The 14,449-nt window shown below is 43.4% G+C and overlaps 1 protein-coding gene across 2 annotated transcripts in view; it reads right to left on the reverse strand.

Moving 5' to 3' along the window:
- Positions 1–8,477: 8,477 nt before the first annotated feature.
- LEF1 (lymphoid enhancer binding factor 1) overlaps positions 8,478–14,449 on the reverse strand; it is a 66,271-nt gene continuing 60,299 nt past the window's right edge. For both annotated transcript variants that reach the window (XM_065633458.1, XM_065633456.1), the window contains one exon: positions 8,478–8,557. In XM_065633458.1, coding sequence (XP_065489530.1) covers positions 8,478–8,557 — 80 coding nt within the window. The remainder of the gene's footprint in view (positions 8,558–14,449) is intronic.

Here is a 14,449-nt window from a genome sequence, read left to right on the forward strand (position 1 = left end):
TTGATAAAACCACACGTTCGCACTAAGCGGGTTTTGATTGTGCACAGCCTGTGATTTGTGTGCTCTGCTGGTGGCAGGGCCAGTGTGGGTAACGTGACGGTCCGTGGTCCGATGGAGGGACCGCTCTGTCCCTGCTCCTCCTGGCCCGGATCGGAGCAGTCCAGCCTTTGGAAGCCCTTCCTTCAACTCTCCATCTTCAGCTGCTTCACATCAACTTTGAGACCTGTTGTTTTGGATCAAAGCCGCAGGCATAAGCGGGTGGAAGATGCACCGCATTTATATTTCACAGGCTTTTTTGTTGGTTTTCTCTAAAGAGGTTATACAGGGTAAAACGTTTCTGACAACTACCTGATGTCCTGATTTCTCTGAAGATGACAAGAGGGCTGGTGTGTTCCTTACAGCTGATGTTGCAGTTCTTTCTTTTTTGCAGTTTAGGGTGAGATTTCTAAAAGCCTTTTGTATCGGTTGGAAGCCTAGTGATGTTTTCCAGAGTGTCTAAGCAGGTGAGGTATCTAGCTTGCAATGATTTCTTTTCAGCAGTGAAATGCCTCTCAGAACTTAAAGAAGATGATTTTATGGAAGAACCTGAGTTCGGGAGTCCTAGTTTTATTTAAATCTTGAACTTAATTTTCAAAAGAATGGGCAATCTTAGAAGTGACATCTTTTTTAATTACAAGTTCCTCCACCCCTCTCCGGTTCTTGAGAAAATGTGAAGGAAAACAGCTATTTTCAGCCTTTGCCTCGTCTGTCTGCTGTTTATCTACTTTCTTGAACAGAATCAGTTGCAGGAACAAACTCAGCTCCTGCTGCTACTTAGTAATTTCAGACAGTAGCAATCAGACTGTGCTTCTAACAGTCAGAAAAAGCGCTGCCTCCTGATTTCTTCACCCTCCCACTTCACTTTCTTTTGAGCCAGAGGGTGATCACATCTGCTTACGGATTGATTTCTGGGTGCTATTGTGACATCCGTGTCAGAGCGCGAGCAGCGAAAGTTAAGCACCCAAATGATGTTTTAAGTGCTTAAAAAACCTTATGCGAGCCCTTTGAGGAATGAGTGTGGGTGAAATAAGCTATGGGGAAAAACTTCATTGAGAGAGCTGACAAAGAATGAGGCTGTGGATTCTAGAACCCAGTCAGGGCAGCATCCGTGAAGAGTGAGATCTGTGATAAGCATTTGGTTACCTACTTTAGGAGACAGAAGATACTCAGAGAATTTATTTTATTCAGTATTAGAGAGATGAGATTTTTTTAAGTGGTAAATTTTTATTTTAAAAAGGAGAAAGAATATGGGGTGGGGTGAAGATGCTGTTAATTTCACGTAAGTGGTTTTCCTGATACCATCTTTTTTATTTCTTTAAACAAAAGCATTAATTGGAACTGAGGAAGAAGTATTTCTCTTTCTTAGAGACTTAGCATTTTATTTTTGGCTAAGACTAGAAAGCTATTGTTGCCTAAGTTGACACTAAACTGGCAAATCTATGAACTGAAGCCAGTATTGTTACTTGGATCTAAATTTGTAAGGACGTTTGATTGTCTTAGAATAAAAGTTGAGCATACAGTTTTCCTCAAGGGCAGAGTTATATTCTGAAGATTATTTGCACAGGTTTACAGCTGAATATGTTGTTTAGCTTATTGACACATGGCATTTAAAGTGGCATGTTGGTGGAAGGCGTAAATAACAGTAAATGATGATGAACATGTCAAATGGTTTTACAATAGACTCGATCTTCACCCGCAGGCTCACTGCTTTTTGGCAAAGGGCAGAGCTTTTCCACAGTGGCCGCTAACAGTACAAAGAGAAAAGTTTCCAGTGAAGACTCTGGTTTTGAAAAATCGCTTTTATTGTGGTTTTAGGTAATGAACTGTTTCGGTGACAGATAAGACTGGTCTTAGCTATGGCTGGTATCAGTTTGATTTAGAATTTCATTTTAAGTCCTGTTATGAGAGTAGTGTAAACCCGCAGGCACCCAGCTCAACTTACAACTGATTTATATTGAAACGGGGAATTAAAATATAAAAATCAATATAAATACTTAAATCAGTCTAAACAAAGGCAGTGCCCCCATAGCAGGCTATGCTGGTACAGCAGTTTGCTAAGGCTCGTTTGCCTGCAAACCTTGCTTTCTTTTAACTAATATCCATATACATTTTTGACTGCTGGCAGGGAAGGAGAGCCACTTTCTCTGCCTTCTGTATGGATCTGCTGAGGAACACACAGAGAAGTATCAAAATGTCATATTTGACATGGCGGCTGGAAATCCAGCATGTATTAAATGATTGGAGATACCTTTGAATAGAATTGATTTCAAGGTGTGAATTAGCAAGGACATCCTTCAACTCCAGCTAGTGTATGCTCTGAAGAACTGCTCTTTCCTGTCCTGTTTAGGAGTTGTCATGTCTCTAAATGACCCAATTTAACTAAGTATTGGCTGTAATATCTGAAAAAAATCAGATGAAGTTTGGCAAAGGGATGGGTGAGAAAGTGCTGCCCAGTCTTCAGTGTCGAGCAGTCATAGCTGCAGTGGCTGGTCGGGACCGGTGTTACGCTTTTCCACTTTGTCTTTTTTGTGAGCTGCTAGTTCTGCTTCCCTGGGATCATGGAAGGGTAATGCTGCAACAGTGCACAATAGGAAATAGTTCCGGTGAAACGCTTAAATCCAGGCCCATCAACTTACTCCGTTCTCTTACTATTCCCTGAGTTGATACCGTTGCCACTGGAAGTGAGGTGACTCCCAAACAAAAATGACAAGGGGTTGAGCTAGTGAGACAGCTATTGGAGTAAGGTGATGTGAAGAATTCTTTGAATGTTGGTTGATAAATACAATATATTCCATATTTATATAATTGTGTAGTAGAGGTTATGGTAACTATTCCCACAGTGTAGTTGTATGCATCTCTTTTAACATCTCTCTTGATTCTTCTGTCTGTGGTTTGTACTAGTTATATATAATCATACCTGATCGTCACAACGTATTTGTGAGCTAAGGAAGTACCATCCTTGGAATGCGTTTGGGGAGCAGATATACAGGGAAATTCTTCCTTAAACTGACTTGAAAATAGTCTTCTTCCCCATTCTTTCTTCAAATTGTGTTTATTTCCAAACTAGACTGAATGAAGATGTAGCGCAGGTGTTACACCAGCCCCACACAAAGAGAAACTTTTAGACCGTATGTCAAAGTCTTCCTTCTAATACCTGGATTTTCAAACACTGACTAAAACATTCATTGTTAGATTTGTTGAGGGACCTTAGATCGAGGTGTTTTGATTGTGAATTCTTTCAGGACATTGTAGTAGAAAGTCGGGTGGAGTTTGAGCTAGCAAGAAAAAAGCAGTGGCTGTTCTATGATTCCTCACACATGGTTGGTTTGTGAATATGATTACTGCCTATCTAATTTAGGATTGAGTGGGGAGGAAGAAGTTGTTGCTGATGATGTTGTGACAAAATAAAAGAGATTTCACAGGAGAACAGTAAGAAGGAAGGTGTGAGACAACCCAACCCTTATGTAGCATTTTGCTCTGTCAAGAGCTGAGTCCTTTTTTCTGTGGCTTGTTCTCTTTGAAAAGAGGCCACAGAGACGGTCCTACCTCAGCCTAATCAGTAATCTGCAGGATTTTTTAGCCATTTTTCTTGACTGTAGGAAATTAGTCCAAATTCATAGAGTTGCCTCTTAAAGTTGTGGAGTACGTTGTTTTTCTTATTCTGCTGAAGATTTTATTTTGCCATAGTTACCTTTTCTCAGCACAGCGAACAGGACAGACCAGTTCTTGGGTGAGTTGCACTTCTGGTATAAGGCAGATGGAAATTTCTCCCAGCTCTGCTGGTTCATGCTGGTTTTCCACAGCTGAGAGGGATGAACAAACCTGTCACTTATTTGTATGTGTCGGGTTTCTGGTGGTTGGGATGGGTGAGTTTATTGAAATGCGTTTTGTGGAACATCATTCACAGGAAGAAAACGTTGGTATCCCAGACCAGGTAAGCAGTGACTATTATCTCAGCCAAGCAGATTCTGCTTCTGTGGCTCGGTGAAGTTACGGTTGTTGCAGGAGGAGTGTGCCAGCCAGACAGAAGAGACGTCATCTAAAGCCCATGGCCTGAAGGTAGGAGTATTCACCTGGGAGGATGGGGAGCAGAATTTGAGGCCTTGCTTTGACCTGGTTTGAAAGCTTTCTAAAGCTGATCTTTGTATCTGTGAGGAGACTTGCACGGTAAAGTCATACATTAATCCAGAGGTTCTCTTCCTGGCCTGTCATGTGGAAAAATGAATGTGTTCGGGGACACTTTCTAGGTTTTTGGCTTCATCTCGGAAGGTCTGTGCTTGCAGCAGGCCATTTTACTCTGACAGCTGCTCTGCTTTTGGCTAACTCCCTTCTTAGCCCAGTCGCTTTGTCACTGACCCAACTTGGGAGAAATGCGTTCGTAGCTGAAAGGCTTCTACCTATTCATGGAGTCGCTTCTTTTTCCCTGTGATGCCAGGTCCTGTGCTGGAGGAGAGGCTGCCTGACACGTTGGCCCTCTCGTGAGCGCAAGGGAACAAACTCCAGTTACGTTATTGGAGAGGTTACTGGGTATTGCTTGGTCTCCGCACTGTCTTTCATTTTCTGCCTGTGTCGCTTTAGCAGGAGGCCGCCAGGAAACAGGGAACGCTTGCTTCAAAGCCTTGTGCACTGTAGTGGTTTCAGAGGAGTGCACATGACTGACACTCCAGATTCTGCTGTCCTACAGCCTGGAGCGAGGATTGGGTCCTCAGGGTCCCAGATTTGCCGCAAATCAACCTAGCCATTGAGCTATCACTTGTATAACTAACTTACTGCCTTGTCTGTTAGCTAATCCAGAGCGGAAACTACAACAGAAGATAATTCTCTAGAGCTGGTGAGTGCCTATAAGCACAACTAGTGAATCTGTCATCACTTGCCGTGTAAGAAGCCAAAGTTAGCCCGGGGCATTGTTCTTTATGTAAAGGAGGGGAAGTGGCTCTGGGCCAGGTGATCCAGAAGCCTGAGGAGCCAGACCATCCTGTGATGGTGGCCTGATTTAGCTGTAAATAATCCTGGCTCAACTGCCCTGTTTTGCGTCTTTGCCCTTTGCCGTTTTCTCGGTGAGGGCAGGGGGAAGGACGTGTGTTTCCAAGGTATCTCCTGTATTTGCGAATGGGGCTACCTGTACCGCCATCTGTGCAGAACTGGTTTTGGTACATGCATGGAATGAAAGTACAGAGAGAGAGACTGGGTTCAGGAATGCTTGCACAGATTTATCTGGATAATTAACTCAGCCGTTAAGTAGGGCCATTTATATCCTTAAAGACATTTTCTTTGGGAAATACAGGGTAATCATCTCCTCAGGCACCCAAGAGAGACACGGTTAGATGCTGGCTTCTGCCTAAATTGCACATTAGGAATTTAGGTGTCGTTTGCGAGTCTCACCTGGAATAATTTGTTTGGCATCACGAGGATTTAAACCTATTCCTACCGCCAGGGAAACACCATCATCACTAGGCCATTTTTACTAGCTCACCTGTCTCCATGGACAAGCTGGCGTGGTACAGTGAGGGCCCAGGTGAATTTGCTGTTTCAGTCCCACAAGAACAAATGCTGATGAGCAGCGGGGGCAGGAGTGGACACTGACCCAAGTCACAGAGGGAATTCCAGGATAGTGCGGTCACTCTGTTGCAGGTACTCTCATGGGAGCATCCTAAGCCTTGTGTATTCGTCAGCCTTTCCCATAGCTGCTGTATGTGAAAGGTCTTTGATCTATGAATGAGCCCAACACATGGTGCTTGCTCGCTGTATGTTAGCAGTAGAGATGTTATTTTTAGCTCCTGAATTCTTCTTCACTATTAGAGCTGGAAGACCTTTCGTCCTTAAGAAAGGCAACTGTTTGCTACATCGTGTATTTGGGACAATGTGCTACATAAGGCTAACACCTCTGTTGGGAACAATATTTTTGCAAAATGGGTAAGTGGCTTTTTAAATAGCCATTAAAAAATCTAAATAAAGTAGTCATGTTTTAAACAGTTTTAAAAAGAGCTGTTATCCTTGGAACATGTAATTTAGAGAACTCGCTGCAGTAATCCTTGATTTAGAACAATTTCTGCACTAGCGTACTTGCTTTTTTTCCCTTTAAAAAAACAAAACCCAAACCCAAACCCCAACCCAAAACCCAGAAAGGTTTCCAGCAAAGGCTGGGATAATTAACTGGAATGGAAGTGTAGCCAAGTCTTGCAAAACTCCGTATACAGTGGCTGTTCTCTCCGAGGTCTTTCCTCCTGCTATCTGAGAGCATTCCCTTGCCTGGTCAATTGTTTTGCTTTTTTTAAGGTAATCACTAGTTGCTAGAAATAAATATTGCAAGAACTAATACGCTGGTTACATTCTTACAAGTGCAGTGCACACTGGTTTAAGAGGAAGCTGTTTTATAACATTTTTAATTACAAAATTTCTTATGCAACAGAGTTTAAGGGTCAGTTATAAACAATCTGATCACAAAGCTTCCTTAGGCAGTAACTCACCAATGTAATTTCTTGTAGCTCAAGCTTGACTCAGTCCAGTCTCTCATCAAACAAGATTCAGGAGCTAGAATTCAAGGCATGCTGATTCAATGTACAGTTCGTAATACTTCTTTTGCAGTGGTGCTCGCAAACAATTGGAATAGTTTATGGGTACGGTGTTGTTTTCCTTTGAAGCCCGTTAGTAGAAGTCAGGCCGCTGTGTGTTTTTGCAAAGCTGTGGAATACCAGTCCTTGAACAAAAGGGGACCAGTGTCGGAGAAACTGCTGGTAGTGCTCGGGGCTTGAAAGACAAATGCCCGCGTTTTCAGTTTTGAAGGGTGCCGTCGCAGGAAGGCCTCGCGGGCAGCACTGGCAGCAGGCGGGCCATGAAACCAGCCCCTCCGCAGCTGGTTCTGCAGCCAGCTCCGCTCCCTCACTGCAGGATACATTTATACAGCTATGAGAAGTTTACCTGTAGGCTCCCACCCCTTGCGTGGGCATGGACTGCATCCAGAAACACGGGAATCCATATTCCCAATCATCAGCTGAAAACCGCTGCTGCGTTCTCCAGGATTTTAGTAGGAAACCGAAGATGCGGGGAGAGAATCATGGACCCTGGTACTTCCACTTGGGCCAAATCTAACAGAGAAGCATAAGGGAGCACTGAGCCTGCCCGTTCCTTATTCCTGCTATGAAAAACAAGAGACTTCTGTGCTCTTCAGGAAGAAAAAGAAAGTAATCTTCCAAAATGACTTCACTTCAGGTGAGCAAACAGCCGAACAGACATTGTATTTCCTACAAGGGAAGACTGAGCCAAAAGTCTTCAGCCTTAGAAGTGACTGTGCCTTCCTGGGCTTGCTTCTATCTTTGAGGGATTTTACTCCATCAAATGCAAGCCATTCTCATTTTTTTTTAAAACCAGACAATTGACTTCAGTTTTATTACAAAGCTTTTATTAAAAAACAAATGCTCAGCACATTAACTCAAACTGGAATGACAAAAAAAAAAAAAAAGTCGACAGTATTTTTGGCAAAGGCTGTGCCTTACTATTTTAAAAAATGGGTACATCAATGCTCATTTCAACAACTGGCATAAAATCGCACTAACAGGCTAACAAAAACAGATACAAATACAGAACAATTGAAGTAATAATTCAAGTGCTGGGCTTTTTACAAGGAGAAGGGGAATGGGTGAGAAGGAGAACTCACTGCAGTCAGATTTGCTGGATGTATTGCTTATGTTTGCAGAGTAGATGATGCAAGACTGATGTGTCTACTGACCAGCTGACTGTTGTTACATTTATTTAGTTCTACAGGACACTGTATTATATAGACTGAGAGGCCACTATTTGTTACAAATAGTTTAACAAAAAAGCCACCTTTTTTCCATACAGGTTTTTCCTCTGGCAGAAAAAAAATTAAAAAAAAAAAAGGAAAAAAAAACCACAAACACCTTTTATTTAAAAAGTATTCAGATTTCTGAAAACACTTGTTTAAAAGCTCATACCTAGTAAAATATACACCAAAGAAATTACAAACTAAAAGTTAAAATATAAAAGCATTCAAGTTTCTTAAAAAAAAGCTAAAACCAAAATTGATCCTGTCGCACCATTAAATAAAAAGAAAGTCGAGTGTGTCATCGTGGTCCAGGCAAATTCCATTCCTTGATGTGCTGTATGGGGCAGCTGTGGTCTACGTTATTCTGTTGGCTGAAGCAGGCAGAGACAGCCACGCTACTTGGTTTGCTGACTCCTTATGGACACAGATGAGACGGGGGCTTAAGAGTGCAAGGCAGAGGTGAAGACAAAAGCTGCTCTGCTGACCCAGGAGCTCATTTCTTCTATTTATATTGGGGCTGGACCTTGTGAGAGTGAAGGGTTTTGGCAGTGATTGTCTTTATGATTCAGTGTCTCTAGCAGTGACATCAGGGTGAATGACATCCTAGACAGACTCCTTGGGGGTGGTCTGTGTGGATGAAGGACACACCTAGGGTTTAACAAGCTTCCATCTCCAGAAGGGGTCCTGGTGTCGCCGCCTTTGCTTTGCAAGTGGAGAAAGCATTTCTTTTCCCACCTACAGGAAAGGGAGAGAGAGAGAAAGAGAGATAAAGCGTATGAAGCCTTTTTTTTTTTTTTTTCCCCTAAAAAAATAATTCTTCAGAGAAGCTGCTAATGGGTTACTGTAACTCTGTGACATAACTGTATTAGTGGAACATACACTTGCAATGTCAAAGTTAAGTGCATAGTATTGATATCTGCTCTTGCTTGAGGTTTGCAAGAATATTTATGGAGAGGACTTTGTAAATAGATGTCCACACCAACTAGAAAGGTGGGGTTTTAAGCTGTTTAGACATTCAACATATTACAGAAGTAACTCCCTTTTGTACTAGACTTCATTTAGCTACAGCATTTGACCCAGCTACCTGTTACAAAACTTGACATCCTCGGGCATTGGTACTACTGTGGTTGAGGTCGATTAAACCTCTACTTCAGAGCCTCGAGTTCTCCAAAGAAATGCTGTCTTCTGTAAGCAGCTGGGTAGATGAATGCGGTGAGTGAGGCTTGTGTGAACACTAACCCTGCCATGCATCCACACAACCGGGGAGGATTCGTTCTGTAGGGTAGAGTACGTCTTCCAGTTGTGTAAGAGCCATGGGCCTCTTACCCGGCAGTAAAGCTCACTAAGATCTTGGAAGGATGTATGTTCTCATAGCATGTGAAAAGGCCAACCGTGCAAGCCTTATAGGTATTGCTTATCTGGAGAAGAACAGTTCTGCATCATTAGGTCTCTGGGTTACATCAGCTAACTTATGCAATTGCTAACTCAACCATCACCCCTGCCCTTCTGACCCAGACAAGTGTGTTACAGCAGGGACTCCACCCAAAGTCTGTCTAATGAGTCAGGCTGTTTCCCAGAGGTGGACTGGTAATGGTCTCAGGATTATTGGCATCTCAGAAAATCTGCGTTAAACCTCTAAGCCTCCAGGTACTACTCGGCTGCCAAACAAGTAGAGGGTTCAATGAGCAGAGCTTCTAAGAATGACCAGAATTAGCACAGGAATGCAGTTTGCTAGAGAAGGTGAGTGAATTTTCACCAGAAGAAACACAAAATGCTTAGTCACGCAAAGAAGAAACACTGCCAGCACCCTGAATCACACAAGGCAAGACAGAACAAGTTTGTGAAGAAATGGAGTTGTTGAAACCGCAAGTAAAACTTCTGTTGGACTAATCATAATAGATAGACTGCTTGAGCCTGTAAGAGCCACGAGGAGAATTAATCAGCAAATATTAAAGCAGCCACATTTAAACCAGGGTCATTTGGAACTGGGCACCCACCTTCCCCTGATACATAATAATTTTCACCTGCTGCTGGTAGCCGCAAAAGGACATTGAAAGCCACTGTGGCCTATTAAACAGCACGGCTGAAAGTCCACTGGCAAAGCAGAGGTTTCAACAGAGGTGGTCTGTATTGACTAATTCAGTTCCTATTTCCTCATAAAACCAGCCCAAGTCCCAACTAAAAAAAGCCTTCTGAGCTTCCTGCCTTTTTTTTTTTTAATAGAGTAGCACAGTGCTCCATAACACATGCGGATCAAAGAGCTACGAAGGGCTCTACCTTCCCAAGGAGCACGAAAGAGAGGCCAAGCAAACAGCGGAGGAACACTGGGGAGAGCACCCCGCAGCTTTATATTTATTTTGTGCCTTTTCATCCCAGATTTTCAAAGGTTTGGTCCAGGTTGCTCTTCCTGGGAAGGTTTTCCTCTCAGTCTTACATGAAAACATTCAGCTTCCTGTTGAGGAATGGCCTTGAGGCGCCAGGCCAGTAGTTCACAGCAGCCCGATACAAGCGCCGTGATTCAGAGCTACTCCCCATTAGCAGCCAGGAATGTCTCCTTCACCGAAGGAAATGAAATGCTCTTCTGTTGAGATGGTTCCCTGCCTCCTCCCCCCTTTCCCTTACCAGCAAGCTGTCTTTGAAGTCAGGAGGTTAAAATAACGACTGCGGCCTCGCTCTGGCCCTCAGCTTTTTCAAGCGGCGACCATCGCGTCTTTCTCCATCCCAAGGCAGCTTTTGCAGCGCCTGCCTCCTTTCTTTAGCCCCTCTTGGCACCAAATTATCCCCTGCTCCAACGCAGAGGCTGCAGACACTACTGTAATTCTGTAAGGGGTCAGGCACAGTGAAGCCCCAAATATTTTTATTTCTAAGTGAATACTGCAGTACAACAAATTACACAGTAGCTATCCTGAAAACGGCATCTAGAACCCAGCCTTTCCCCAGCTGCACATTAAGGCTGCACGCTGGAAATTGCTCCTGCTGCTGATAAACCAAATAATACCTAAAAAATATGACTGATGGTGGTGTTGCCTTACAGATATAAAACAGGTCAAATCAGGTTTCTTTGCAAGAAACCACAGGCATGTGCTAAGGAGACTGAAGACTTCCCACATCTAAGGCTTCACTGGGGGGCTGTAGCTGAAGTCTCGCCAAGCGAGGCATGCCCTAGCAAAGCCCAATCCACGAGTGAAGTCGGCGCAATCAAAGGCTGCAATTACAGCTCCCTGGCTGTGGTTAGGCTTCAAAGAAAGTGCTGCAAGTCACATTTTACATATGTGAAATCTTGAGCCTGAGCCACAATAATAGGAGGCACTGTCTGTGCCATTTGCAGCGTATATCTGGCTGCAGGAGGAAAGGGGGGTTGGGGGGAAAACACTTTGAGAAAGAAACAGAAATAAAATTCAACGATAATTCGGTGTAAAGAGAAAAGCCTTACCACTGGAGCGATAAAACTGTATTTCAGGAATCACTATGGTAAAACTGAAGCCTCCTAGCAAGCCTGGGCTCAATGGCTGAGGGCAAGAGCAGAGGGGGATCAGAAGTCCTTCCCGTGCTTGGGAATGGGATGGATTGAGGGGTGGGCTCACAAGGGCCTCCTGTTCCTCCGCTAGTCTTTAACTCATGCCCATTGCTCTAGAACGAGAGGGTTATGCAGCTTCATCCAGGTCATGCTAATCAGAAGAGGCTATAGAAGAAAGTCAAGAGTGTCTGGCTTGGTACAGGAGAAAGTACAGAGTAAAAAACATAGCTAACCCTTCACAAAAAAGCAAAAGAAAGTAAATTTTAAACCAGATGCTTTTTTCCTACACCTTTCCCCACCATAGGTAGTTTTCATGCAGTTGCAAGAAGAGACAAGACTGCATATAACAGCAGTTATATGTATTAAAAAAAAAAAAAAAAAGAGTCAGTCTCCAAACCTGGCTTTTAATCCAGTACTTCAAACAACGTGGCAAACTCAGGGACCCGGCAGCTGAAACTGTCATTTTCTTTTGAAGTCCAAACCGAACACGTTTGACTTACTGCCAGGGTTTATCCAATACTCCAGAAACTTGGGTATGCAAAACCAGGTCATTATTTATCAGAAAGGTTCCCGCTGTTTGTGAAGCCCCTTTGTATTTTCTTTAGCAGCAGAGCTGGAGAGAGTTCCAGGCGCAGGCAGATCGATGCCGGCGCTGCCGTCTGCTCCTCTTCCTGCCCAGCTGTGCCATGGTTTGTGAGGTTAGCCTAAACCAGATCCTTGAAACGTTCTGGGCAAACAGAAACAAACACTCCGCAACCTTTGTTGTTTCTAAACAACAACAAAAAAGCAGCGCCTCCCAACAAAACCCCAGTCATTTTAGTAATCCAATTTGCTGCAGGGTCCCACAAGCTATGACAGCGCACGGGTGGAGAGACCTACAGGAGATGGGAATAAGCCTCCCTGCAAGAGCTGGATACCAGCAGACAGCGGGGAAACCTTTCAAGCTGCCTTTGCTGCCAAAGAAATTACATCAACTAAAACTGCAACAGATCCTGCCATGTAGAAGCTATGTCAGTATTAAGGGTGTCGTTTGTTTGTTTGGTGTGTGTTGGTTTTTTTTTTTTTCTTTTTCTTCCCCCCCCCCGCCCCATTGCTGGTAACTGTGAATGGAGGCTCCAGTAACAAATTATCCACTAGTGTTTTAGATGCCCTGAAGTAACTACCTCTCCATTGACTACAGGTGGAACCTGGTGTCCTAACTTCTGTCCTCTTAGTTCGGCCTAAGCGAGATGCATCAGGCGAACAGCATGATTCAGAGACCTCTTCCCGCCCGGGTACCACAGGGCTCCTGCTTTGCAGGGCTGAAGTCAGTGATGCCAAAGCAGGTGTGGCTCTTATCAAAGGCCCCAGTGTAGGCAGCATGAAACTAGAAGCTCTATCACTGCGCTACAATCTTTAAAGTGATTCTGCTAAAGGACCCAGGACGTGTTTTTCCTGTTGGGGGTGGACGCGGAAAGGGGTTCTGTGTTTATAACAAAGAACTGAAGAAGAACCTCTAGACAGCCATCTCTAGCAGGTTCTTAAAGAAGAATCGTATACTAAAGGTGATCTGCAAGAGAGGAAGAAATAGGTTTGTCCCCTTTTTGTATCTTTATGGCATATAATAAATATTCAGAAGACTATTTTTAAAATTATTTATAGACTGAGAGCTGTGAAGAAAGATGCATCAGTTCTAGGGGCACTGAAATTGCTATTTCAGTTTTCACCTGCTGTAACAGAAAAGACAGGCGGTGCTGGTAAAGTAGTAAGTGAAAATTCTTTCAAAAGAAAAAAATACCATAGGTGAAGTTTCCTTTGTAGATCATCTTTTCTGCCACAATTAAACACAAGTTAGAATTTACACTGTACTTTGCAAGACAATCTCAACATTTAAATCTTCTAACACATGGAATAATTTAAATAGTTGTTTTCATGCAACCAAAGGTAAGTCAGATGTAACCTGAATATCTTTCTTCTTGAGATTCATCAACTCTTCCGCGCACAGGCATTCACAGAGCAACGCTACCAGAGCGAGACAGCAGTACAGAAACCGCTACAGAATTCAAACACATCAACTCCACTTCGATGCCATTAAGTCATCTCAGCAGAAAATCTCTGCCAGTCCGAAATACACAAGCCTCTTTTTGCGTATCTCGAAAGACACACATATGGGAAGAAACCCAACTACTCATCAAAATGTAGTCTCAGCTAGCGTCAAGGCAAATGCGCACACCATAAAACGAAGTATCAGTACATGTAGTTATTTTGGCAATCACATTTTACCTCAGGACATCTCAGGTATCCCTGAGATGAACCATAGAGTGGTCTCAAAACTCCCAAGCTTAATTCCGATGCAACTTTAATGTTAATGAAGAAACATTTGCTCCCGCCGCCGGAACCACCAGTGGAAAGCTGGCGTCCCGAAAGATCAGGCTAAACCCCATGCTGTGTGACTGGTTGCCAGGCTCAGGTTTAACTGGCCAGCCAGCGGTGCTTCGGCCGGCCCTGCCGGCAGCTCCCCTCCTTGCACGGCTTTCCAGGCTGCACACCTGCAAAATTGTTTGTACGGTACAGTCTTAACAAGTGGGTAAAGGGTCAGAGATTTAAAAGGTGACTTGCGTAAAAAGTCTTAAATCAGAAGATTAAGGAACTGACTGGTGTGAGAAGGTGGGCTCTGTTACCAGTGACTTCTGCAACATCAAATTTAGGCTTTTTGGGTTTGTTTTGGTTGTTTTGGTCTTCAGGATAGCTGGTTTTTTGCATTCATGTACATCAGAAGACCTCTTCAATGCAATCAATCTCTAAAAGTCAGAGGCAGACAGAAACAAAACTCAGTCCCAGAGTTTGCTAAGCTCTGACAGAATTTCATTGGAATACAATTCTGTTGAAATTAGAGGACAGGTTTTACCCAAGCTCTGTCTCCAGAAGCAAATAGGAAAGACTTCAACAATGTCATAACAGCTTGCTTTCTAGGTGGTCAGGAATACAATTTCACATTTTGAAATCTTTCGTGTAAATACACAGACCACAAAAAAAGGAAAAGCAGTACAGATCTGAACAACACTAAAATGCCGATGCCTTCTTCCAATTGGGAACGAAACCACATTTCAAAAATCTTACATTTTCTTTAT

Source organism: Caloenas nicobarica, chromosome 4 (genome assembly GCF_036013445.1).
Source record: "Caloenas nicobarica isolate bCalNic1 chromosome 4, bCalNic1.hap1, whole genome shotgun sequence".
Classification (NCBI taxonomy): domain Eukaryota; kingdom Metazoa; phylum Chordata; class Aves; order Columbiformes; family Columbidae; genus Caloenas; species Caloenas nicobarica.